This window comes from Nicotiana attenuata, chromosome 5, assembly GCF_001879085.1.
Source record: "Nicotiana attenuata strain UT chromosome 5, NIATTr2, whole genome shotgun sequence".
Taxonomy (NCBI): Eukaryota; Viridiplantae; Streptophyta; class Magnoliopsida; order Solanales; family Solanaceae; genus Nicotiana; species Nicotiana attenuata.
This window is the reverse complement of record NC_031993.1, coordinates 15,128,870-15,154,946: the sequence shown is the minus strand read 5'-3', so window position 1 is coordinate 15,154,946 and position 26,077 is coordinate 15,128,870. Positions and strand designations below refer to the sequence as shown.

At 42.0% G+C, this 26,077-nt stretch overlaps 2 protein-coding genes across 2 annotated transcripts; one reads left to right on the top strand and one right to left on the bottom strand.

Annotated features, from left to right (window-relative positions):
* On the bottom strand, positions 611-1,138 carry LOC109226003 (uncharacterized mitochondrial protein AtMg00810-like). The gene has a single exon (XM_019390806.1). It carries the CDS (start codon positions 1,136-1,138, stop codon positions 611-613), a length of 528 nt encoding a protein of 175 aa, XP_019246351.1.
* LOC109225376 (pentatricopeptide repeat-containing protein At1g77405) lies at positions 18,778-20,397 on the top strand. The gene has a single exon (XM_019390013.1). The coding sequence runs from the start codon at positions 19,010-19,012 to the stop codon at positions 20,336-20,338; it is 1,329 nt and encodes a 442-aa protein (XP_019245558.1). The 5' UTR covers positions 18,778-19,009; the 3' UTR covers positions 20,339-20,397.

Here is a 26,077-nt window from a genome sequence, read left to right as displayed (position 1 = left end):
AAAATGGGACTTACATGTGTCCATTACTGTTAAGAGCTTGAGAGCTCTGTTAATGGCGGAAGAGAAACAGAGAGGATGAAAGAGAAGGAAGAAGATTCTGGAAAATTCTTTATTTTCCCTAACTAACTTCTCAACACATTGTACATTGTTTTATACCAAAATAATTGACTTCATAATTACTGTTGCTAGCACTAACTAACTAACTAATTGTGACAGCTCAGCATCCCTCAACACTCCCCCTCAAGCTAAGTGGTGTGAACAAGTTGAACACTCCTAGCTTGGATAACAAAAATTCATGCTGAGCTCGACCAAGACCTTTAGTCAGAATGTCTGCCAGTTGCAACTCCGACTTCACATGTGTTGTCTCTATCAATCCCTTTTGTATCTTTTCTCTAATGAAATGGCAATCGGTTTCTATATGTTTCGTTCGTTCATGATAAATTGGATTTGCTGCTATCTGAAGAGCTGCTTTACTATCGCAAAACAGCTTCACTGGTAGCTGAATCTGCAAGTACAGTTCTCCAAACAGCCCTACAAGCCAAACCACTTCTGCAATTGCTGTTCCCATGCTTCTATACTCAGCTTCTGCTGAACTTTTTGATATATTACTCTATTTTTTTGACTTCCACGAGAGTAAGGAGTCTCCAATCTTGACAACAAAACCACTGACTGATTTTCTTGTCATGGGACAAGTAGCCCAATCGGCATTACAAAAAATTATCAACTCATTAGATCTCTTAGAAGACAGTAGAATTCCTAGACCAGGTGCATTTTTTAGGTACTTGACTACCCTTAATGTTGCTTCCATATGTGACTTCTTGGGCGAGTGCATGAATTGGCTTAAGTTCTGGACTGCATAAGCTATGTCAGGCCTAGTCATAGTAAGATATAGTAGCTTTCCCACTAGTTTTTGATAGCTTGTAGCATCTTCCATTGCCTCATCTATCTCTGTATCATCAGCTGCAAGGCCTTTGTCATATGCCACACTAGTAAGTCTTTGATTGACTTCCAAGGGTGTGGTTGCAGGCTTAGAGCCTGCCAAACCTAAGTCTGAAATTAGTTCTAGGGCAAATTTTCTTTGACAAACAGAAATCCCATCTTTGCTTCTAGCTATTTCAAGTCCAACGAAATACTTCATCTCCCCCAGGTCCTTGATCTTGGAATGGTGCTGAAGTAATGTCTTAGTGGCATGAATAAGAGAAGAAGAAGAACCAGTGATCAAAAGATCATCCACATACACAAGGATGATCACAATATGACCATCAACTTTCTTAGTGAAAAGAGAGTAATCATAGTGACTCTGGGAGACTCCTGAAGTCAAAAGGGGCCTCAGATAATTTCAAGTTCAATTGTATGGATGCTTGCTTCAGTCCATATAGGGACTTTTGCAATTTGCATACCTTAGACAACTCCCCCTGGCTAGCAAAACCTGGAGGTTGTACCATGTAGACATCTTCCACCAAATCTCCTTGTAAAAATGCATTAAATACATCCATCTGATGCAAGTGCCAACCATACATAGTAGCCATTGATAGAACAACTCTAACAGTGACCATTTTGACTACAGGAGAGAAGGTCTCCTGGTAGTCCAACCCCTCCTGTTGTGTGTATCCTTTGGCCACCAAACGAGCCTTATATCTTTCTACCTCTCCCTTAGCATTATATTTCACCTTGTATACCCATTTACACCCTATGGCCCTCTTACTAGGAGGTAAGTCAACCAGAGACCAAGTATGATTATCAAGTAATGCTTGAACCTCCTGTTTCATAGCTGCAACCCAATTTTCATCTTGTAGAGCCTCTGGATAGGAATCTGGTTCCTTGATGACAGAATAATTGCAAATGGAATCAAGATAAGCAGCTGAAAGAGAGGTGTAAGACATGTAGTCAGACATAGGATAAATGCAAGAAGCTGAAGTGTGAGTACTGGGCAGTGGACCATGTACAAAATCGTTTAACCATCCAGGAGGTCTAGAAATTCTACCAGTTCTCCTAGGTTGTGGAGGAGAAGCAGTATGATACAATTCAGAACCAGTGGACTGTGTGTCATGTCCAGGTGATGCTTGTGATGGACTGCTTGTTTCAGGAGTATCTTGTATAGCAGGGAACAATTCTGGACTACGCATGGGTACTGGAGATGTTGGAGAAGGTGATTAGGATGAAGGTGAACTATTTTGGACAAATGATGACTCTGAAGGTGAATCTATATGTGGTATAGAAGCAGAATATATAGGAGTCCTGTTGGCATTTAGTGTTTGAGTTGATTTGAATGGAAATACATCCTCCTTAAAGACAACATCTCTACATATGAAGAATGTTTTGCGTGAAAGGCTATATAATTTGTATCCCTTTTGTGTGCTAGAATATCCCATATGTATTGCTGCTTCAGATCTTGGACCAAATTTATCTCCATTGGTCCCAGTGTTTGTTGCATAACATAAGCTGCCTATGACTCTCAAATGACTCAAGTTGGGTTTTCTGCCAAAAAAACTTCAAATAGTGATTTGTTCCCCAATACTGGGGATGGTAGCCTATTGTTGACATACACAACATTAACAGCACAAATACCCCAAAATCGTAAAGGCAGCCCTGCTTGAAAGGCCACTTCAAGTATATGTCTGTGTTTTCGTTCGACTACTCCATTTTGCTGCGGAGTATGAATACAAGAACTCTAGTGTATGATTTCTGCATTACTGAACAAAGCTTTGCAGAAAGAATTAAAAAACTCAGTTCCATTATCACTCCTAAAAACCTTTATTGATTCATTAAACTGAGTTTGTACAAGCAGCAGAAATTCCTTAAGAATAGTACTAACATCACTTTTCAGATGTAATAGAAAAACCCATGCCATTCTACTGCAATCATCCACCAAAGTAAGAAAGTATCTGCAACCATCAAAAGTAGGAACCCTATATAGGCCCCAAACATCTGCATGTATCAAGTCAAAAGGCTTTGCAGCTCTACTATTGCTTATGGGAAAAGGAAACCTTGTCTGCTTAGCTAGAGGACATACAGTACAAGACTTAGTGTTATTCATGATACTTCTAACTAGAGAGAGTTGTTTTAATATCCTTCCTGAGACATGCCCTAGTCTCATATGCCATAGCTTCTCTTCATCATGTACTGATAGGAACACTGACGGAACAGTTGATGATGTCCTTTTATTCTTTGAGTGCCAGTGATACAGATCCTCTTCCATTCTACCAATCCCCTTCACCTTCCCATTGTGAAGCTCCTGCATTAAACAAAAATCAGGATAGAATGCCATGAGGCATCTCAGCTCCCTTGTCAACTTTGCTATTGATAACATATTGAACTTGAATTCAGGGACACATAAAACATTGTGTATGTTTCCTTGCAACAGTTCAGAACTACCTATGTGAGTAATGGGAACTCTAGTACCATTAGGTAATAGTACCTTCTTATTCTCACGTTTAGTTACTGTAGATAACATATCACTGTCTCCCACCATATGATTTGTGGCACCACTATCTACAATCCACTTATCATTCCTATCATTAGGAGTAGAGGGAGTAACAATACCTGCTGCATTAGCTGCTGCTTCAGTCTCATTATTGTTACCCTTATTCAGCATCTTCAAGATTTGATTATACTGTTCCTGTGTGAATATCATGGGTGTTGGTATTGTATTCATGCTTGTTGCTCCTTGACCTGCAACAACATTATTCATTATTCCTTGACCCTGATCAAAACCTTGATTCACACCACTAGTGAGGTTTGAATCACGATGTTCTCCACCAGAAAAGTATCCATGTTTATTACTGTTATATCCTTGATTGTAAACTCCAGGACTGTAATTCCCAGGATAATACTGGCCAGGGATCACATTAGTGTTTTGGTCCAGTTGTCTAACAAATGACATCACATTGTTCGCAGATGGCCCATTCTTTTTTCTTCCTTTATAGTTTAGGGGGTAACCAACCAAGTGGTAACAATTCTCCTTGGTATGACCTTTTAGTTTGCAATGTTCACAGAATAAGTTGAAATTTCTATTTTGTTTCTGTTGTCCACCTTTTTCACTCCATAAAGTTGTAATCTCATTCCCTTCTACTATGGAATTAACTCCAGATGTTGGTGTCAATTGACTCTCACTCTCAATGATCATTGCATATGCTTGATTCAAGGTTGGTTCTGTTGTCTTCATGAGAATTTGACGCCTCGCCTGATCATATGAGTCGTTCAATCCACTGAGAAACTGAAGTAACCGTTGTTGTAAAAAATGCTCTACATTTTCCTTGGATTTTGGGCAACCACAGTTTGGGGAAGGTACCATTGCGTCATATTCTGCCCATAGCTCTTTCAGCCTTGTGAAATACATAGAAACAGAGTCTGTTCCTTGAGAAATTGTTGCAATTTATCGATGTAACTGAAATATACGCACTCTGTTTACCTTGTCAAAACGCTATCTCAGATCTTCCCATACAATATGCGCATCAGATGCATAAACAATTCCACTGAATAGATGCGGCGCAACTGTGTTCATTATCCGTGAAAGGACAATCGCATTGCATGTTTCCCAGTGCTCATGAGATTCAACATCAAATAATTCCTTTCTACAAGTTCCGTTGACAAAACCTAATTTCCGTTTGGCTTGAAGTGCTATACGCATCGACCTTCGCCATAGTCCTTAATTTTCAGATCCTTTGAGTTGGATCAGAATTAGAATTGAACCCGGAGTGTCCGATGGATGCACAAAAAGTGGATGCGTGTGATCGACTTTAGCTTCAATTCCTGTAGCCGCGACTCCCGTTCCATCTTCATTCACCATTTCAGCTGGATTGGGCAGAAATTACAAAACCCTAGCTTTGTGAATTGAGAGTTTGGAACGGTTTCTTCACGATTTTGTAGGAGATCGGAGATGCAATGAGCTTTGAGACTTAGATGAGTAGTGAGTAAAATCCCGATCGATTCTCACTACTCTGATACCATGTTAAGAGCTTGAGAGCTCTGTTAATGGCGGAAGAGAAACAGAGAGGATGAAAGAGAAGGAAGAAGATTCTGGAAAATTCTTTATTTTACCTAACTAACTTCTCAACACACTGTACATTGTTTTATACTAAAATAATTGACTTCTTAAGTATTGTTGCTAACACTAGCTAACTAACTAATTGTGACAGCTCAGCATCCCTCAACAATTACTAACTGAGCTAACTAAGGTATAGGAGATGTCGTTAGCACAAATCGTACAAATGAGATTTATAAATTGCATTTGAGATTAGTGTTTTGGCATAATAGCCTCTGGGCCACCTAAATTTGGATTAAATTTTAAAGCCGATATAAAAACTCTCAATTTTCTCATTTTGGCACCTCAACTCGATAACAACAACAACAACAAACCCAATTTGATCCCAACATGTGGGGTCTGTGGAGGGTAGTCTTTACGCAGACCTTACCCCTACCTAATGCAGGTAGAGAGGCTGTTTCCAATAGACCCTTGGCTCAACTCGATAAAAATACTTATGATAAACTTCTCCCTATGAGCGTGTATCTCAGTGTCCTGACATGAATACCACGTTAGATTCTCAGATCATTAATTATTTGACATTTGTAATTTGTGGGTGGTCTTTTTTCAAAACCAATTTATTAAATTTTTTACTTTTTCCACTTTTTCTTCTTTTTCCCTTCTTTTCTTCTTCACCATAGCTCTGCCAGAAGAACTTTTCCCGCCCAGTCACCATTTTCAAAGGTGAAAGTTATGATCTGATCCATTAAAAGTGGGACTTCCCAATGTCGAAAAAGTCATAATCGAAAAAACATCAAGAAGAAAGAAAAAATAATCAGAGTCCAATTCTGAAACCCAATGTCAAAATTGTATGGGTCAAAATTCGATCTAGCGTGGCGAGTGCAAATGGACGAGCTGAGGCCGAGGTCAAGATTACGTACGGTCTAGTGCCGAGGAGTCGTTCAAAGGAGAAGATCGGAGCAGAGGTCAGGTACAGAGCAACGGCTACAATTGTTAAAACGTCTTTTTGACTATGAATAGGAATATTCTGTTGAATATTCCCTCACATTGTACCTTTTTAGGATTTTCTAGGAATATCCCTTATAAATAGGAAGAGAGAGAACAAAAAAAGGGATTCGAAACTTCTGTCAAAAAAATATCTTGTAAAAGGGTTGACTATCAAGAATATACAAAAAGCTTGTCTTGTCTCTTTTGCTTGATTCCATCATACAACATTCTTCTTTAGTTCACAAGATCCGAGGGCACATTGTTCACTATCATTGCATGCTGTCACACGTTGTCTCTGAAGAAGGAATCATCCACATCATCTAACATTTGGGTGACTTATTGCTTCTTATTACATTAAATGCCATTTACCACATTTATTATATGCTTTCATTCTCGTATTTATATCTAATCATTGAGCATTAACTCGGCATTTTATTGATTAGAACACGGTTCACACCATCTAAGTTGCTAAATTTCGGATCTAGGATTTATTACTTTTAACTTGGATTCATCCCTTATCCAGTCATTAAATTTGGTTTAACTAAAAAAGGGCTTAACACTTTTTGGTCAAACAATTTGGTACTGTCTGTGGGGAGTTCCTAGTTAAAAAGTTTAGTTTCTTCAGATCTAAAAACGCAACAACAAAACCTTTCCCTTCCTTGTTTGTACAAGCTAACCATTGCGGGAAAAGGAGAGGAAAGACTGAAAGCAGTGATGGGTGTCACTACTAACCTCCTAGGCACCATCAATGAGGTGAGCGGGGAGGACGTGGAAGATGTGACGCCAAGCGCCTCACCAAGACAAAGTAATTCACCCCTTCCTCATGGTAGTGTAACCGCTTCGCATGAGAAGGGAGCCTCCACTTCCACGACAGAAGAAGCCTCGCACACAGTGAAAAAGTTACTAGAGGCGTGGTTGACAAGTACCCTAAGCAGCATACTCGACAAACCCACTCAAGGGGCGAGTAGGAACACCGCAAGAGTGAACACCACAATAGTTGTCAACAAGCAACACGCCCCTCCCCCAACAGGTAACACTCACACTGTTGTCGATACAGGTAACGATGCTCTTGTAGTTGTTCTGAAGAAAATGGAAGAAATGGAAAACGAGAATAAAGCACTCCGCGACCAAATGAGGGAGCACCAAGAAAGGGTCGACAAGATACCGGGCGCCCCGAAACTCCTGCTAAAAAGAGACGTCGGCTGGTTCGTAGAACAACCCTACAGCGAGGAGGCAGCCCTATATGCCATACCCAAAACTTTCGAAATTCCACCATATCTAAAAATATATGACGGCACAACGGATCCTGAAGACCATATCATTCATTACGTCACGGCGGTGAAAGGCAACGACCTCTCGAAAGAACAGGTACCGTCGGTGTTGCTGAAGAAGTTCGGCGAAACCCTAACAGGGGGAGCCTTGACATGGTACTCACAATTGCCAGCACGTTCCATAATGACGTTCGAAGAAATGGCCGACAAGTTCATCACCCCATGCCGGGGCCAAGAAGGCAGAAGCCAGAGTAAATGACATATTCGTTGTTAAACAATCGCCTGGTGAAGGACTCCGGGATTCCTCGCCCGGTTCAATAGGGTAAGAATAAGCCTGCCAAATGTATCAAAAGGGATAGCGGTAGCAGCCTTTCAGAATGGGCTGAACTGGGATGGGTCAAGCGCCACCAGAAAATTATTAAGCAGACTCATGAAATACCCTCCCGCCACTTGGAAAGAAATTCACAACGCTTACTGCGCCGAGGTGAGGGCAGATGAAGAGGACTTCAATGGTCCAACCCAGCGGCTAACGACAATCCCAATGGAATCAAGAAAGGATCGACGGAATGACAGCCGAAGAGATCACGCAGGCCCACGCCTCAATCGGGAAAGGCACCAACCATACAACAGAGCGACCATACCACTATCTCCCCGCCAAACCGAAAGGATGTCCCGGCCACAAGCGCGAACTCACCGAAATGAGAGAGGTATGCCTCCACTTTTATCTGCTCACAATTTCTGTGTATCTCCTTTAGAAATAGTCTATGCCCTGGAGAAGCTCGTTCCCAAGGTGAAATGACCACAAAAGATGAAGTAGGACCCAAATACCAGAAAGTCGAACGCCCTCTGCGAGTTCCATCAGGAACGAGGTCACAAAATCGAAGATTCCATAGCCCTACGGCAAGAAGTATTGAACATGCTCCACCAAGGACGTCTAAAAGAGTTGATGAGCGATCGAGGGAGAGCCAATTTCGCCCGCGGACGAGAATTGCATCAAGGCCCCCCAAAATCACCATCCCCGGCCTGCACCATCCAAATGATCATTGGCAAAGGCGTTGAAGCAACAATCAACCATGTGAAATTCACCACGGGCACAAATTAAAGCGGTCAATCACCCATGAACGGTATGATGACCTCGAAGACAATATCATCTTCGACAAGTTGGATACCCACGGTTTGACCTTTCCTCACTTCGACGCTCTTGTCATTACTTTACGAATTTCAGATACTGATGTAAAAAGAATCATGGTAAACGATGGGAGCGGTGCGTGTATCATCCATCCCAAAGTTCTCACGCAAATGAGACTCGAGGATAAGATAGTACCACGCTGCATAACACTAACAGGTTTTAACAATGCAGTTGAACGAACCTCTGGAGAGAAAACATTGCACGTACTAGCCGGGGGCGTCACCCTTGAAACAATGCTCCATATCATGAATCAAGACACCGCCTACAACGCCATTATAGGGCGACCATGGATACACGCCATGAGGTCCATCCCGTCCAGTTAATATCAGGTCATCAAGCTCCCTACCCCATGGGGAATATTCAGCATCCGTGGTGAACAGCGCATAGCTCAAGAATGCTACCGCATCGCCCCAGATTGCACATACACCCAACTGTTAAGAGAGGAAGGCTCAGGAGCATAGCAATTACCGAAGTCGGGGCCCGAGTCTGACGAACAAACAGACGTTATTAGAGACCCCGACGTCGTGGAAACCGCAGAGTCAACACTGGAAGAACTCGATCCCGTCCAGCTGGACGAAAGCGGCCACAGCAAAAAAGCCTACATCGGCCACAAACTCGCAGAGCCAGGTAAATTCCATAAATTTTAACTGATAAAGCTGTCCTATTTGCTTTCTCCCTTGCAGATATGCCAGGTATCCCGAAAGACATCGCAACACACAAGCTAAATGTCGATCCACTCTACCCGCCAGTACGACAAATTAGAAGAAAGTTTAATGCTGCAATCAATGAGGCCGTCCATGAAGAGGTAGAAAAATTGCTCGCCAACTGTTCCATTCGGGAATCAAAGTACACCCTAATGGGTCGCCAATATGGTCATGGTGAAAAAGAAAAATGGTAAGTGGCTCATGTGCGTGGACTTCACGAAATTAAACAAAGCCTATCCAAAAGACTCCTTCCTGTTTTCTCACATTGATCAGCTCATCAACAAAACAGCGGGGAACGAGTTATTTAGCTTCTTGGACGCCTACTCAGGCTACAACCAGATCCTCATGGAGGAAGAGGACCAGGAGAAGACCACCTTCATCACCCACCAAGGGACGTACTGCTACAGAGTCATGCCGTTTGGGTTGAAAAATGCAGGGGCGACCTATCAGAGGCTGGTCACCAAGATTTTCAAAGAACAACTCGGCAGAACGATAGAAGTCTATATAGAAGACATGTTGGTCAAATCAAAAAGAAAAGAGGACCATATCGACCATCTGAGAGAAGCCTTCGACATACTTATACGATACAGCATGAAGCTAAACCCCGAAAAGTTTGCTTTCGGTGTGATGTCGGGAAAGTTCCTAGGTTTTTTGGTATCACAGAGAGGCATCGAGGTCAATCCCGACCAAATCAAGGCTATAGAGGGAATACCTGAGATTCTGACCACCAAGAAACAGGTGCAGAACCTGACTGGTCGTATAGCCGCCCTGTCAAGGTTCATCTCACGATCCTTAGACAGATGCCATAAATTCTTCAGCGTACTTAAAAAGGACAACGGACTCCAGTGGAATTCTGAATGCATTACTGCCCTAAGAGAATTAAAAGCGTACTTGTCCTCGCCCTCATTACTCGCTAAGGCAGAACCTAGCGAACGTCTCTTATCTACTTGGTCGTTTCCGACGTGGCAGTAAGCGCAGTCTTGGTACGCGAAAACAAAGGTACACAATCTCCAATTTATTACATTAGCAAAACCCTAGTCGATGCCTAGACAAGGTACCCCCACCTCACAAAACTGGCTCTGGCATTAGTCGTAGCTTCACGAAAGTTGAGACCTTATTTTCAATACCATTACCACCCCATCTCGGTAGTCACGACTTTCCCCTTAAGAAACATCCTACATAAACCTGAGCTATCGGGTAGATTAGCCAAGTGGGCCATCGAATTAAGCGAGCACGATATAACATATCAGCCGCGAACGGCGATAAAGTCGCAGGTACTCGCCGACTTCGACGCCGACTTCAACACCAAAATACTGCCTGAGGTCGAGCAAGAAGTCGCCCGTACTTCCACCAAGTTATCGGGCCTATAGGTCCTATACACCGATGGTGCCTCCAACGCGTCAGGATCTGGACTGGGACTCGTGCTCGAAGTCCCAACATGCGAAGTCATTCGCTAGTCCATACGGTGTCCCGACATGACTAACAACGAGGCCGAGTATGAGGCCGTAATTGCAGGACTGAAACTAGCTCTCAAGTATGGTGCACGACGAGTCATCCTCCTATGTGACTCGCAACTCGTCATCAACCAAGTCACAGGGACTTTCCAAATCAAAGAACAAAGGCTACAAAAATATCAGGCAGAAATTCATAAGCTACTGCCCGAGTTCGACGAGTGCCAACTCGACCAAATACCCCGAGTACAAAACACCAAAACAGATGGCCTCGCCAAATTAGCAGCAGCCACTAAGAACATAGACGCAAAAGAAAACGTAGTCACCCTCCTCCATTCATCCATAGATCAAATCGAGGTACGCACTATAAACTTATCCTGGGACTGGCGCAATCGTATTATGTCATATTTGCAGGACGGATTGCTCCCACCCGACAAAAAGAAGCCAAGAAGTTTCGAATGCAGGTGTCCAGATACAGCGTCATCAACCATGACCTATACAAAAGAACGTTTGGTGGTCCCTTGGCGAAATGCCTAGGACCGAATCAGACTAGGCGTGTCCTCGAAGAAGTGCATGAAGGCCTTGGAGCCCATACTGGTAATCAATCCCTCGTTAGATGCCTCATACGGGCAGGCTACTACTGGCGCACCATGAAAAAGGAAGCCGCCGACTTCGTTAGGAAGTGTGAACAATGCCAAAAATATGCTCCAATGATCCACTAGGAGGGCGAACATCTCCACTCAGTCATATCACCTTGGTCGTTCATCAAATGGGGGATGGACATAGTCGGACCCTTCCCAGCAGGGCGAGGTAATATACGATTTCTTTTGGTTTTAACTGAATATTTTTCCAAGTGGGTAGAAGCAGGTGCATTTGCCTAAATACGCGAACAGGGAGTTAAGTCATTCATATGGAGGAACATCATATGCCGCTTCGACATCCCCAAAGAAATCGGTTGTGACAACGGACCCCAATTCACCAGGAAAAAGACAGCCGAATTCTTCGAGAAATGGCACATCAAGCAAATAGTCTCCACGCCATATCACCCCGCAGGCAACGGTCTGGCGGAGTCCTCCAACAAAACAATATTGAACATCATGAAGAAAAAGCTTGAGGATGCCAAGGGACTGCGTCCAGAATTGCTACCGGAAGTGCTATGGGCATACCGCACCACGCCAAAAACCAGCACAGGAGAAACTCCATATTCACTAGTCTATGGGACTGATGCCGTGATACCAGTCGAAGTAGGAGAACCAATTCTAAGATACTCCAACGAGAGCAGATCATGTAACGACGAAAGCAGATAGCAAGACCTCGACGAAACAGATGAGCGAAGAGACTTGGCCTATGTAAGAATGATAGCTCAAAAACAGCAAGCAGAACGGTACTACAACAAAAAGCCAAAGTCAGACCACTCAAGGTAGGGGACTATGTACTCAAAGCCAAAACGCAAGCGAGCAAAGACTCGCGGGAAGGAAAACTGGGAACCAATTGGAACGGACCATACAAAATCACGGAAACAGCAAACAAAGGATCATTCCGGCAAGAAACAATGGAGGGAAAATTACTACCAAACAATTGGAACGTCGCCCATCTAAAATACTTCAACTTCTGAAGAGGGATGTCCTCCAAGTCGTACTCTTTTTCCCTCACCCGAATTTTGTCCCAATCGGGTTTTCTCGGGAAGGTTTTTAATGATGCGACATAGGAGGTGTCTCGGAGTTTAAGTATTAAGTTCATCGCCCCCGCCTATTGACTACTTCTCTAGGCCAAGCGATGAAGGGACTAGAGAGACTGGGACTCCTCAAATATATGTACGGACCGAAAAGAAATGTAATATTCTCCAATGAATAAACAAAGCAATGACATTCTTACACACATCCACCAAATTTGCACATCACGCCAATGCAAAAGAAGCTTACATTCAACCTCTCTCGAATTAGCTTACATTCGACCTCGCTCAAATTAGCTTACATTCGACCTCGCTCGAACTAGCATACATTCGACCTTGCTCGAATTAAGCCTACATTCGACCTGCTCGAATTAGCCTACGTTCGACCTCGCTCGAATTAGCCTACGTTCAACCTCGCTCGAATTAAGCTTGCGTTCGACCTCGCTCGAATTAATCTTGCATTCGACCTCGCTCGAATTAAGCTTGCATTCGACCTCGCTCGAATTAAGCTTGCATTCGACCTCGCTCGAATTAAGCTTACATTCGACCTCACTTGAATTAGCCTACATTCGACCTCGCTCGAATTAGCCTACATTCGACCTCGCTCGAATTAGCTTATACTCGACCTCGCTCGAATTAGCTTACATTCGACCTCGCTCGAATTAGCTTACATTCTACCTCGCTCGAATTAAGCTTAAATTCAACCTCGCTCGAATTAGCTTACATTCGACCTCGCTCGAATTAGCTTACATTCGACCTCGCTAGCTTACCTTCGACCTCGCTCGAATTAAGCTTACATTCGACCTCGCTCGAATTAGCCTACATTCGACCTCGCTCGAATTAGCTTACATTCGACCTCGCTCAAATTAACTTACCTTCGGCGTCGTTCTAGTCGACAACCTCGTCCGAAGTGAACCGAAAGTCGGGGACTTTATCGCAAAAAAACTCACAACAAAAAAAGAGAAGAGAAAAAGAGAAAGAAGAGTCAGAAATACACAACAAAATACAACTGTTTCATTTCAATCGCTCCATTCCAATACATTTTTTACAAAGGGCTAGAAAGATGCCCCCACAAAAATAGCAAAACAAAAAAAAGTAGGCAAGCAAAAACCAAGTACAAAAACTTCATGCTGCATCATCCCCCCCATCACCAACATACTCATCATCGTACCAAGGGTCAGAGGCAAGCCTATCTAAGGCTTCTTCATCACTTATCCTCCGGGCGTACCGAGATCATAACCACAGGCATCACGAGCTGCACGCGCCTTAACATGAAATCCTCAAATTCATCTCGGAAATCTTCCCAGCCGCCTTCAGAGACCTATATATGTCAAGTTGAGCCTCAACATGAACCCACATTTCATACAACTCCCGTGACACGCCGGAAGCAATAGAAGTATGAGAAGTGGACGGTCAAGCCTGCACCTCCGCCTTCTCGGCCCTTAGGGCGACAACCTGCTCATTCAGCCGAGACATCTCCACCTCCAAATCCCCAATCCTCTCCTCAAATCTTGCTTCCCTAAGCGCCGCAATTTCTGCCTCTGTAGCTCGCTCGGACCTGCAAACATGAAGGGTCTCCCCTAGGGCTGCCGCCTCCGCTACAGCAATAGTTCTTGATTTCTCAGCTCGACCTAACTCTTCAACCGTGGTGCTCAACTCATCCTACAGGTTGACGACCCTTGTTTCACTCTGCTCGAGCTCGACCTTTAAAGACACCACCTGCGCCTGAAGGTCAATATTTTCGACCGTTATTCCCCTTGCTCACCTCGATCTCATCCTCCTTAGCCTTCAACGCCTCCTCAAGCACACTACATCTGCCAATGGCCCTCATAAGCTCTTCGTCTTTCTTCCTCAAATCCTCATCTTTCTGGTTGAGCCCATCACGGAGCGTCTGGAATTGGATGTCCTGGTTAAGAAAGTCAACAATCGTTCAATGATTAGAACAATACTCTCTGTACTTGGACATCATCTTCTTGAAAATGGCCGTCCTTCGCTCTTCCCGTCGGTCACGCTCAATCTCCATGATGAGAGTCTGACATGAAAAAGAAGATGGGTCATCCGAAACAAGTTACACATACGAAAGATTTTAACCTAAGATGGGAAAAACAAACTCACTCGCAGGGCCATGCCAGATATACCCAACGACACATACGCATCCCTCAGCGTCTGTAGCGTCCTATTCTCAAAATCCGCACATAGAGGAGTGAAGGCCGGTACCACCCGTTCCGAGTTTGCCAAGAGATCGTAATCTACAAGAATGACTATGTGCCGATCAGGTCCCTCCGTCCTCATCTCCACTCGTGTGTACCTCTCCTCAAAGGCCTGCACCTCCACAGGGTCGATATCGGAGCCCGACCCATCATCCTCCATGAGGACAGTTCTATCCCTTTCGTCCGCGGATGAAGAGCAGACCCTGGCTATTCGTTCAGGGTCTCCTCTGACATAGGTCCCCTCGACCCCTGACGGCCCTCCTTCTGTAACGATAGCCGGCGTAGGAGCAGCCTCAATGCCCAGTAAAGGTGCCGCCTCCACGCCCAAATCAATGGGCCTTTCCGACTCGGTATCAGCAACATCAACCCTTCCAATATCCACCCGCCGCTTTTTCCTTGGTACCGTCTCCCCTTCGTCATGGGACGATTCGTCAATTAAGTGCAGGACGCGGTGACCAAAAGTCTCAGACGACGTGACGGCTACATGTGGGGCAGAATCACCTAACGACGGAGTTAGAGTTTGATTATCTCGTGCAGACTCAGCTAGCACAAATTGCATTCCAGCCGATGCAATCACTTGACGAAACGCGGGCACCGGAGCCTTCGTGTTCTTGGAAGCCCGCCGACCTAACACGAAAAGAAAATTGCGTCTAACATAAATGCCAACGAGACAACAATAAGCTACAATAAAAACAAAAGGGTCGTAAAAAATAACATCACTCACTAGTCAAAGATTTGGGGTCGAACTGCCTGTTAAATGACAACAAATTGTGGATCCCCACAATATGAGGTAAGACGCGAGCCACCCAGTCTTCGATATCACGAACCGGGGGAGGTAGACGTTTATCAGCTGAAAGTAGAAATGCACGAGCAAGTCAGAAACAAAAGAGGAATGATAAACAAAAAACATGACGAACATTAAGAGGCCCTTACGATTAAAGTTCCACCGCTCAGGGAACCCGACTGGGTCCGCCACTAGATGATCGATTTTGATGAAGAAGTAGTAGCATCAGAACCGGCGGTTCGCCTTATCATCCAAACCCGTCACAAATCCTTTGGTCCCACAATAGCAGAGATGAATCAGCATGACTCTATAAAAACTAGGCGTGAAGAGGTGCAGCAGATGACGAATGGTGATGTCGCAACCGGCCAATTCTGCAAACTTCGCCAGCATCACAAAGGCTTTATACAGGTATGGGGAAAGTTGTGCTGGGCAGACGCCATAAAAGCGACAGAATTCCTCAGCAAGTGGGGGAAGAGGAAGAGAGTAGCCCACCAAGAATGGGTATTGGTAAAAAGCACAATACCCAGGTCGGTGGACTTGTATTGAATCGTTCCCCGTCGGAACAATGTCAACATGGGCAGGAATGCGAAATTTAGACCGAAGGTCAGATATTTCCTTCAACCCCATGACTGATAGCACCTGCTCAGGAGCTGGGGCAGGTTCTCTTTGGAAGTCATTTCCGACCGACGGGTTCCGAGGGATTATCTCCTCCACTTTAGGAAAACTTTCATCTTCCGCAACCGTAGGTTCGTTGCTACCGGAAGGCATAGCTACCGATAAAGGGGTGACATTGGAAGCTATATCAGAAGTGTGATGGGGGTTTGTTATTTCTGCATTAAATGCGTGTACAGTAGAACCGGCGGAAGGGAATCAACGGGAAATATATGGTTAACGGGAAAGCTAGAGCTGAGAAGTAGAAGGAAATTGGAAGCAAGGTCAGAGAAGAAATAGAAGAACAAGCAAAGTACCAATAAGTATGAAATTCAAAAACCTCATCTTTGAACGTCCCTTCCCCTATTTATAAGGTATTATGGCGCCAATATCGATGAAAGAAACTATTACTAACACTAAGATCGAAGCAACAGAGGCACTGGAAATGATGCATTGCAACGGGAAGATGGGTAATGATGACGTGCGTGATCATGACGTCATCCTATGTTAGCCACGCCAACCATAACCTTTGAGCCGAACCCGTCACGAACGCGACCTCGACTAATTCAGCTCGTCCTCCATGGAGGAACATTTTTGCGATTAGATACAGAAAAAAACCTCATCAAGGACTCCCAAGAGGACGACCTTAATAAGCGGAGGGACTAACTGTATGGGTCAAAATTCGATCTAGCGTGGCGAGTGCAAATGGACGACTGAGGCCGAGGCCGAGACTCGAGATTACGTACAGTCTAGTGCCGAGGAGTCGTTCAAAGGAGAATATCAGAGTCGAGGTCGGGTATAGAGCAACGGCTACAATTGTTAAAACGTCCTTTTAACTATGAATAGTAATATTCTGTTGAATATTCCCTCACATTGTACCTTTCTAGGGTTTTCTAGGAATATCCCTTATAAATAGGAAGAGAGAGAGAACAAAAAAAGAGATTCGAAACTTCTGTAAAAAAAATATCTTGTAAAAGGGTTGACTATCAAGAATATACAAAAAGCTTGTCTTGTCTCTTTTTCTTGATTCCATCATACAACATTCTTCTTTAGTTCACAAGATCCGAGGGCACATTGTTCACTATCATTGCATGCTGTCACACGTTGTCTCTGAAGAAGGAATCATCCACCCCATCCAATATTTGGGTGACTTATTGCTTCTTATTACATTAAATGCCATTTACCACATTTATTTTATGCATTTATTCTCGTATTTATATCTAATCATTGAGCATTAACTCGGCATTTTATTGATTAGAACACGGTTCACACCATCTAAGTTGCTAAATTTCGGATCTATGATTTATTACTTTTAACTTGAATTCACCCCTTATCCACTCATTAAAATTGATTTAACTAAAAAGGGGCTTAACACTTTTTGGTCAAACAAAAATAAAAGAAAAATCACTACAAATTCAAGTGAAATTACTCTTCTCCTCTTCAAAGCATTGCAAGCCTTTTGTAAAACCAGAAATAATGGGTACGATTGGACCCCATGAATGCAATGAAACTCGCTGTCCCTTTTACCCTTTTGTTTTGTTTTTCTGGCGAAAGTTATGCCCAAATTCACATTTAGATGTGATATATTTTGAGTTCGATTGTTGACAATTTTATTCTCTCTGTTAAAATTAGATGGAGCATACACAAGAAAAAAAATGCTTGACTTCATTAATGGAGTAGAATAGAGGAGGGGGCAAGGGGGAAAGGAACAGTAAAATGGGAATAAAACAAATTAGGAAGAAGAAGTAAAGGAAAAATTGGATGGACAGGAACAATGGGAAAAGAAAGGGGGAAGGGGAACGGGAACAGGGGAATGGGAAGAACGACAAGGGGGGGGGGGGGGTAGGTTGAAAGTGATAAGCTTCTTTTTCTTTTTCTTATTTGCTTTTCCTTGTAGTTTCTATTTTATTCTTTTTTAACAATTTTTTTAGTGAAAATAAATAGACTAACGCGTCATATGAATGTGACTTGCACACACTTTGTCCACGTAAGATAAGTGTCAATTTCGTCAATATTGACGTGATGAGCTCTCAAATATAGCACAAGGAGATGAAAAGAGAGAAAGAAGGTTGCTAGAAAGGACTTTTTCCAACGAGGTCCTTGGTGGATTTTTACAGTTAATTTGTTTGGGATGAGGGGCGAGAAGAAGTCCTGTTTTTAGGAAGAAGGGATGGGGAAAAGAGAATTGGGGGTCTTTATTTATTATTTGCAGAAGAAGGAAAAAAGAAAGGAGAAAGGAAATGAAAAAGAATATTGGGGGGCGGGGGGTTGGGGGCGGGGGGTTGGGGGGAGGGGAGCAAGTTCATTAGTACGCCTGGTTCAAGAGGTTCTACCACCACTGGAGGGCCCAATCATAATAAAAAAGAAAGAGTTCTCTCTCTTATTCTCCCATGCTGTCTGTCTGATCGAAATCATCGAAAATCTATAAGTCGGAGTGCGCGTAATAGACTAAGGCTAGAGCAATAATTTTTATTTTATTTATTTATTTATTTTTGCTTTAAATGTGTTTTATTTAATTACATTTGTCAATTTTTTATTACAATTTATAGGTGTCATTTTTAAATTGGTTAATTTGATAAGTCATTGGCGAGTGTAACTCACGCATATTGGTTCATTGGACTCGGGTGTTCACGGGGCTTATTTTTTATGGACTATAAGTGTCATAATGGTAAAAGGGTTAGTTGAGGTGTTTGTCTGATCGGTTGAGGACAACGTAAAGGAGCCGATTATGTACTCGCCATACTAACACAACAAGTAAATTACGCTAAAATTAATTTATGAAAAGTTTATTCACTTTGACTTTTATGATTTCCTTTGAAAATAATATACGCCTTTATAGAATTATTTTCTTATATTCAAATTCTCAACAAAGAAATTGGCATCCAAATTGTGTCCAAGGCATAACATCATTTCATCTCCATAGTTCATCACATATGTGATATCATATGTTTATGTGGCTCTATCCGACTTCACTCCCCCTCTTAGAGGTTCCGTTTCAGTGTTCACACACTTCAGTTCTCAAGCCATTCAACTTCCAGCTATATACAGTTTTAACAATTACTACTACTACTAAAGCTCTTCTTGCACTTCGCCGCTTTATGATAATATGTTCTCATCAAGATCACTTTCTTCTCCTAATTTTACCCAAAACCTTCTTATAAACCAGGTTTTAGCTGCAATTATCCGAAATCGGCCGTTTGAAACAAATGTCGCAGCCTCAATTCCCAACCAACCCATTTGGACTGTAGAAGCAGTTTCTCAAGTCCTAAGATCAATCCCCATATACCTCTTCCAATCTCCAAGATCCATTGGCCGCCAAAGTGGGTTTCGCCACCGTACCCCATTAAAGCAAAGAAACCTAAGAGAAGAATTCCATAAGGCCCGAAAACGGGTACTCATTCTTGGCCCAGCTGCTCATAGAGATCCTCAAAATGTACAGCTAGGCGTGGACAAAGCTCTAGAATTTTTCCATTGGGTTGAGACCCATGGTGGGTTTACTCACAATGAGCTCACGTGCAAGGAGATGTCTCTTGTTCTTGCTAAAGGGGGTTGTAAATTGAAACTCATTTGGGAATTTCTCAAAAAAATGTCAAGAAAAGGGCTCGTTACGACACCGACCGTTACATGTTTGATAAAATGCCTAGGAGAAGAAGGGTTAGTGGAAGAAGCATTGGCTACCTTTTATAGAATGAAACAGTTTCACTGTAAGCCTGATGTGTATGCTTACAACACTCTAATATTAGCTCTTTGTAGAGTTGGGAATTTCAAGAAAGCCAAGTTTCTGTTGGAGCAAATGGAGTTGCCGGGGTTTAGGTGCCCACCTGATGTGTTCACTTACACAATCTTGATTAGCTCTTATTGTAGGTATGGTTTAGAAACTGGCTGTAGAAAAGCTATTAGGAGGAGAATATGGGAGGCGAATCACTTGTTTCGCCTTATGCTGTTCAAAGGATTTGTTCCTGATGTTGTAACTTATAATAGTTTGATCAATGGATGCTGCAAAACGAATAGGATAGAGAGGGCATTGGAGTTGTTGGATGAAATGGTGAAAAGGGGTATTGCACCTAATCGAATTACGTATAATTCTTTCATTAGGTACTACAGTGCTACTAATGAGATTGATAAGGCTATTGAGATGCTGAGAAGAATGCAAGGAATGGATGATGGAGTAGTAGCATGTAACAGTTCATATACACCGATAATTCATGCCCTGTGTGAAGCTGGTAGGGTGGTGGAGGCGAGAGATTTTCTTGTGGAATTGGCTGAACATGGTTCAATTCCTAGAGAATATACTTATAAACTAGTTCGTGAATCTGCTGGGAAGATTGATTTACTTGATGCAGAATTTTGTAGGCGATTAGAAGATGGTATTAAAGGTAGGATTAGACAAGTGATGAAAATGAAACCTTTGTTGCAGCATGAAAGTATTTCTTAGCATTGAATATTAAGCTTTTTATGGATTCTGATCTTATAAAAGATATAGGATTTAACTTATATGCACTGTTAGGGTAGTGTATTTTTTCGGTATGTATTTTAATTTATTATAGCAGGTTGCCCGTCTCATTTTCTAGGTTATAAATTCCAGTTATAAAGAACATAAATCAAATGGAATTTTTTAGGCACTAAAGCACAGCGCTTTTTCGAGTTCAAGAAGGTTATACGTTCTATTCCTATGTGCTCCAACCTGTGACCCCTTCTGGTAACTCAACCCCTTTAATCCTCGTGTAGAACTCTTCTATGCATGTTTTGTCTGGAGACCCATAGCTCAAAAACTGAGGGCGACGACACAGGTGCTCGATCATCCACATTTGTAACAATAAATTGCACCCTTCGAAGAAAGATTCCCCGGCCTTGCAAGCTGTAAGAGCACGGAAGATGTCAGCCAATATCATAGGTGCCAGTGTACTTTTGGCTTGAGTAATTAATGTGCTGACGACCCCAGCTATTTTTATGTCAATATTCCCATCCTTCCTTGGAAATACCAGAAGCCCCAGGAAAGCTACCATAAAGGCGAAACGTCGATGCTCTTCCCACTTTTGGCGGTTTCCTTTGCTACATATCTTACTTTCTGGGTTGTTGAACCCCCCAATATGGCCGTATCGCTGATATATGAAGCTTAGAGTACAAAAGCCATTTGCTAAATCTGTGTTATGGACGGCTCTGACTATCTTCAACGAGTCTAGAAATCTGTGCACAGCTACAACTCTGGGGGCGACCAAATATTTGTGCCTTAATGGAACCTCATCCTTTCCAATGTAGCCAGCTATTTCCTCTAATGTCGGGGTAAGCTCGAAGTCCGAAAAATGGAACACATTATGTGCTGGGTCCCAACATGTAACCAGTGCTCTAATAATATCTCCCCGAGGCACAATATCGAGCAAACCTGTAAGCCCTTTCAGATGTTTCTTGACTGCATCTTGCCCTTCTCCGCCTAAATCGTTCCACCACAGACGTAACTCCAAAGGGATTTTATGCATGATTGCAAATAATTCATTTCGAGTCGTGCTCATCCTGCACATTTGTTAAGGTGATTTTAATCACTTATTTTGACCTAAAAGAGAAAAATGGCACAATCTCTGTTCAAATTCCAATTTAAACAAACAGCCGGTATTGCGGATACGGCCCTTCAGCACTTCATAAGGAAGATTTTAAGGTTGTGCCTGCTAACCGTATAGAAGATGACTCAGGGTGGCTGTTCTTGCAAAAACAGCCTTCCGGCGCCCTTTTGGGGACATTCGGCTTAGTTTAAACAAGAATGGCGGCACCCGACTTATTTATGACGAAATTAAAAAAAAATTGGCATTTTTGGCTATTTTTGAAAAGGGAAGGTTGGACCCGATGAGGGTTGCCTACGTATCTCGCGTCCGATGAGAATCAAACCAGCGTAGTTCGGGCGAATAAACCAGGGTGGCAAATACACTATTTCTGAAAGCAAGATTCTTTTTTATATTTTCTTTTCAGTGGTAAATAAAATAAACTAATATGAAAAATAAAACTCTTTTTGTTTTTCTTTTCCATTTTTCTCTTTTTCTCAAAAATTCGGCAGCATTTCGGCACTACTTGGACATTGGGTTTTTCTAATATAGGAAATTAACTCTCTACACTGCTATTTTCACTTTTCCCTTTTTTTTTCAATTTTCCAGATATTCAAAGTCGGTCAGCATGCGAGTCCAAAACAGATAAATGCACAAGTAGGATGCATCAGGACGGTCCATTATTCCGGGTACACCTGTCCTAGACGGACCCAACCCCTGTGTTGAGTCCCCTAAGTCAAAATGCACGTGATGCAGATAAACGTCCTACTAGGGATCCGGCATGAAGTCAAGTTCTTCTAGGTTCAAAACCTGGGTATATGTTCTAGACTGTGTACCCGAGCGGACAACTCGAGTCGAGGAGGGGGCTACGTACCGGGAACCAAAAGGCCATCCGGCGTAGTAACTTGTCCGGCCTCTTTCTTATTTCAGGGTATTGACACTAACAGAATAGGGAGTCTCAACCAGTAAGCACATCCCCGGAGGTGAGGAGAGAAGGGTTTCGGCACAGTTTATATGCAATTCCAGATAATATCAAAGCGGTAAGAAGCAACATCTTGCACATTTAGCATGAAACATGTAGGAAAATCAGATAAAGCCAAATACAACAATATATCTAAGCTCGAATTCTGAACCCTGAACCAGAGATTCTGGGTTCTTTTCCCCAGCAGAGTCGCCAGCAGAGTTATAGGCTCCTGTATAATCTACTTTTTATATTGTTTATCCCTTTATTATCTAAAGTAGCACATTTAACCGTTAATTTATCAAAAGTTGCAAATTTAACCCAACAAGAAAGCAAGCTAGCTAATCTTGAGAATTTGGATAAAGAACTAACTGCATGCCCCCCCCCCCCCTCCCCGGGTCAGACGAGTTTCGTCATCAACTTTTTTAGCCGAAATAATTTATTTTGTAAAGGGCATACACACATCAAATAAACATACTATTTGTCTAAAAGAAATATATATGGGTAAAATCGAGCCCACTGCGTGACTCGACTTCTTGGTGAGCCAAACGGAGGAGGAACGTGAACATCATGTATCAGAGCCAAAGCGAAGAGCCCCTCGTATCGGGACTCGGGCAAAACACCTGCCCTTGGGGATATCGGGGCCATATCCTCCAGGTCCAAGTTGAGGATCGAGGCTTCGGAGAGCATTATCAAACAGTTGCGCACGACTCACAAAAGGTCGTGATGTCCGTGCTTGACTGGATATCACGGCGTGAATCTTGGCCCGTATCGGCAGAAAATCAGTGATTAGCAAAACAGAAGATTTTACCTTTTCTGGAATTATACTTAGGGTAAAACTCCCGTACTGTATAAAGGGAAAAGCTTATTATTCATAAAACATTGCAACACGCATATCAAGGCAATATACTATTATTTTTCTCTGTTCTTACTTCTGTTCATCAGTTCTCCAGTATTGTAAACCCGGGATTCAAGGCAGGCATTTCATTAAGCTATTACTGAGTTCGGGATCACTCTCACTATTGGTTTGGTAATTCATTACGTCTTTTACCTGTTTAATCTAAAGTTATTAATCATTTGTATTGAATTAGTCCGCATATCCTTAAAATCGCATATAAATTCATTTGTTATTCATTTATTAGGGTAAACAAGAAAAGAGTTTGTATACGGTTAAAACCGGGCTTACCCGATTTTGCTATTCGATCGAGACCACGGGATTGGGTCGAGGGTCTGTCTCGTAATGGATCATACCAGAGCACGAAGACAAGGTAGCTAATTCGAGGATCTAGGTGCCTGTCGAGATCGAGGCCAACAACGATCGAGATTGAATATGACAGGCTTCGGGCAAAGCGCAGTAACGAAAAAGCGAAACATCCGTAACCGGTAGAAAATCACAGCAGAGACCCCGGAACCGATCAGATCAAGGGCGGTTTTTTAGGCTAATCATAGGATTTACTTCTGCAATTAGAGTTATACCATAATTAGGATTCCTCGACTATATAAAGAGGAGTCCACATCATTTGTAGACACCTTACATCCACGAATATCAAAGCAATATAATACTTCTCAGCTAACTTTCACTAATAGAAATTCGGCAAAAACCGACCAAGGTCAACCGACCAATTTTGGTCGGTCAAAAAATCGGCCAAAAAACCGACCAAAGTTGGTCGATTTTTAAAATATTTTATTTTTTAATTTTTTTTACGAAACCGACCAAAGTTGGTCGGTTTTCTTTGGCGCAAAAATGCAGGAAACTATTTTTGAGTCCCGTAAAATTTATTATTCAAGAAACCAACCAACTTTGGTTTTTCATTTAAAATAAATTAAAATTAATCTTAAAAAGCCGACCGAAATCGGTCTGCTAATTCGGCCGGTGATTTTAAAAACCGACCAACTTTGGTCGGTTATTTTCGTGCAAAAATACAATTAAAGAGTATAAATGAAATAAAAGACAGTCTTAAAACAAAATGCACCAATAGTCTAGTAGTAGAATAGTATTTTGTCACAGTACAGACCCCGGTTCGATTCCCAGATGGTGCATTTTTTAATTACATAATTAAAATACCGATCAACTTTGGTCGGTTTTTCGTCAATATTTTTTTTTTTTTTTTTGAATTTAATTGAACGACCAAAGTTGGTCGGTATACCCCTCCGGCCTTCAAAATACCGTCCACACGTAAATGGTCGCGTTTTGGACGGTTATTGGCCATTACCAACCAACTTTGGTCGGTTTTTTTACGGTTTTGTCCGGATTTCTGGTAGTGTTTCTTCTTCATCAGCTTATTGTGCCTTTAACTATTCTTGCATAACTAGCTCAAGGGTGTCCGAGCTCGAGGACTCTGTCCAAATGTTGGTTTGCTTTATATTATTGTCAATTTGCATCACTTATCTTCACGTTTATCAATTGGTATTACGTGAAATCATATATCCTTAAAACGACAGTATAGATTCATTGTTATCCAAATTTTAGGGTAAACAGAGTTCTATAAGATAAATATAGACTTCTAGATAAGGCAAATGCCGAGACCCGAGTTGTGGGTAAACGGAGGTGTTAGCAAAGCACTAGCAATTAGCAAATTTAAGTTACTTGTCTAAAGTCATATAAGGAACCAAGAGAGAAAATATTAGCACTCTGTATAAGAAGTTGGAATAACCCAATTCCAATTTTCAAATATTCGTTACAAAAAGACGGGGGTTTGGGCGGGGGATTCTCAGTCCGTATGCATAATGACCAAATATTGTGCGGTTGCGGATTTGCTCCATTGTTAATTGCTCCGGTAATATTTAATAGTGGGCTTGATGTTTGCCATGTGTGCAGAAAAGATTAAAGGGACTAGATCTTTAATTTTGCTTCTATTTTAAAAAGATAAAATAAATAAAATGAAACAATCAAGCGAGAACAAATTTTACAGAGTCATAAAACATAAAATAAGCCGACGGAAAAGCTTTGGTATTAAAATAATAGTTAAGAAAACAAATAGAGAAAATCCAACAGAAACGATTTGACAGAACATTTATTCCTTAAGTGTTTTCATTTACATACAAAAGGTAAATAAATTAAACTAACGGGAATAATTTTGAAAGAGTTGATCTTTATTTGATCAAAAAAAATTTAATTTTACAGAAATAGGGTAAAATAAAAAAAAAAACAAATAAGTGGCAATGATTTGATGGGAATGTTATTCTTTAATCGTGAATTTCATTTTATACAAAAAGAAGGTAAATGAAAATAAAAATAGGGCTCCATTTTATTTATTTTACCTTTTTAATAGAAATAAATATAATGATCTAAAGAATAATGAATTTAGTCCCTATAATCTTTTCTAGACACATGGCAAACATCAAGTCCACTATTGAACATTACCTGAGCAATTTTCACTGGAGCAAATCCGCTCCCATATTGTGCTATGCACTCCTAAAAAGTTTGACTACTTGTAAAAATTTAAGTCACTTTGCATTAATAATGTTAGTAATACAATTGCTTGGACACGCCATTAAAGCTCGCCAAATCATTAGGAATTAGAACACCTCTAATTGCGGAGGAAAGAGACAAATTTATTCACAGCCACCAATTTTAAAATTTTATACTATTCCAAATTTTTATAATATTTTTTTTCTCTTTTTCTCCTTTTTTTTTTTGTGTGTGTGGTGGGGGGGGGGGGGGTAGGGTACTACGCGA